This window comes from Eimeria mitis, genomic scaffold (genome assembly GCF_000499745.2).
Source record: "Eimeria mitis Houghton genomic scaffold, Emh_scaff1665, whole genome shotgun sequence".
In the NCBI taxonomy this organism is placed as follows: Eukaryota; Apicomplexa; class Conoidasida; order Eucoccidiorida; family Eimeriidae; genus Eimeria; species Eimeria mitis.
Window position 1 is genome coordinate 9683 of NW_013569980.1, and position 391 is coordinate 10073.

The 391-nt window shown below is 58.8% G+C and overlaps 1 protein-coding gene across 1 annotated transcript in view; it reads right to left on the reverse strand.

Moving 5' to 3' along the window:
* EMH_0041340 (tRNA delta(2)-isopentenylpyrophosphate transferase, putative) overlaps positions 1-236 on the reverse strand; it is a gene marked incomplete at both ends in the record, with an annotated part of 3954 nt that extends 3718 nt beyond the window's left edge. The window contains one exon of the mRNA XM_013495612.1: positions 40-236. Coding sequence (XP_013351066.1) covers positions 40-236 — 197 coding nt within the window. The remainder of the gene's footprint in view (positions 1-39) is intronic.
* Between the last annotated feature and the right edge of the window lie 155 nt (positions 237-391).

Below are 391 nucleotides of genomic sequence, written 5' to 3' on the forward strand. Positions count from 1 at the left end.
ATATATAAATATATATGGTGTTGCTGCTGTTGTCTCTACCTACCTGCTACGTTGGCGAGTGCAGCGCACAAGTCCTGTACCTCTTCAATATCCTGCAGGGAGCAGGGGGCCCCCTGGGGGTTGTTATCCTGGGGGCCCCCAGGGCCCTGGGGGCCCCCAGGGGGGCCCCCCCCGGGGGCCCCCGGCAGGGTTTGATAGAAAGCACATGTCTCTATAAGGTCCAGCAGCACCTGCATGAGGGGTACATACACCAGCTGCGTGATTCTCTGTTTCTTCGAGCGAGCAACGGGGCCTGAGTAGCTTTTCTTTAGGGGGATTGCAGCAGCAGCAGCATCTGGGCTCGTGCTGCTGCTGTTCTGGGTCTCCGTGTCTCCTCCTTGGTCCCCAACAA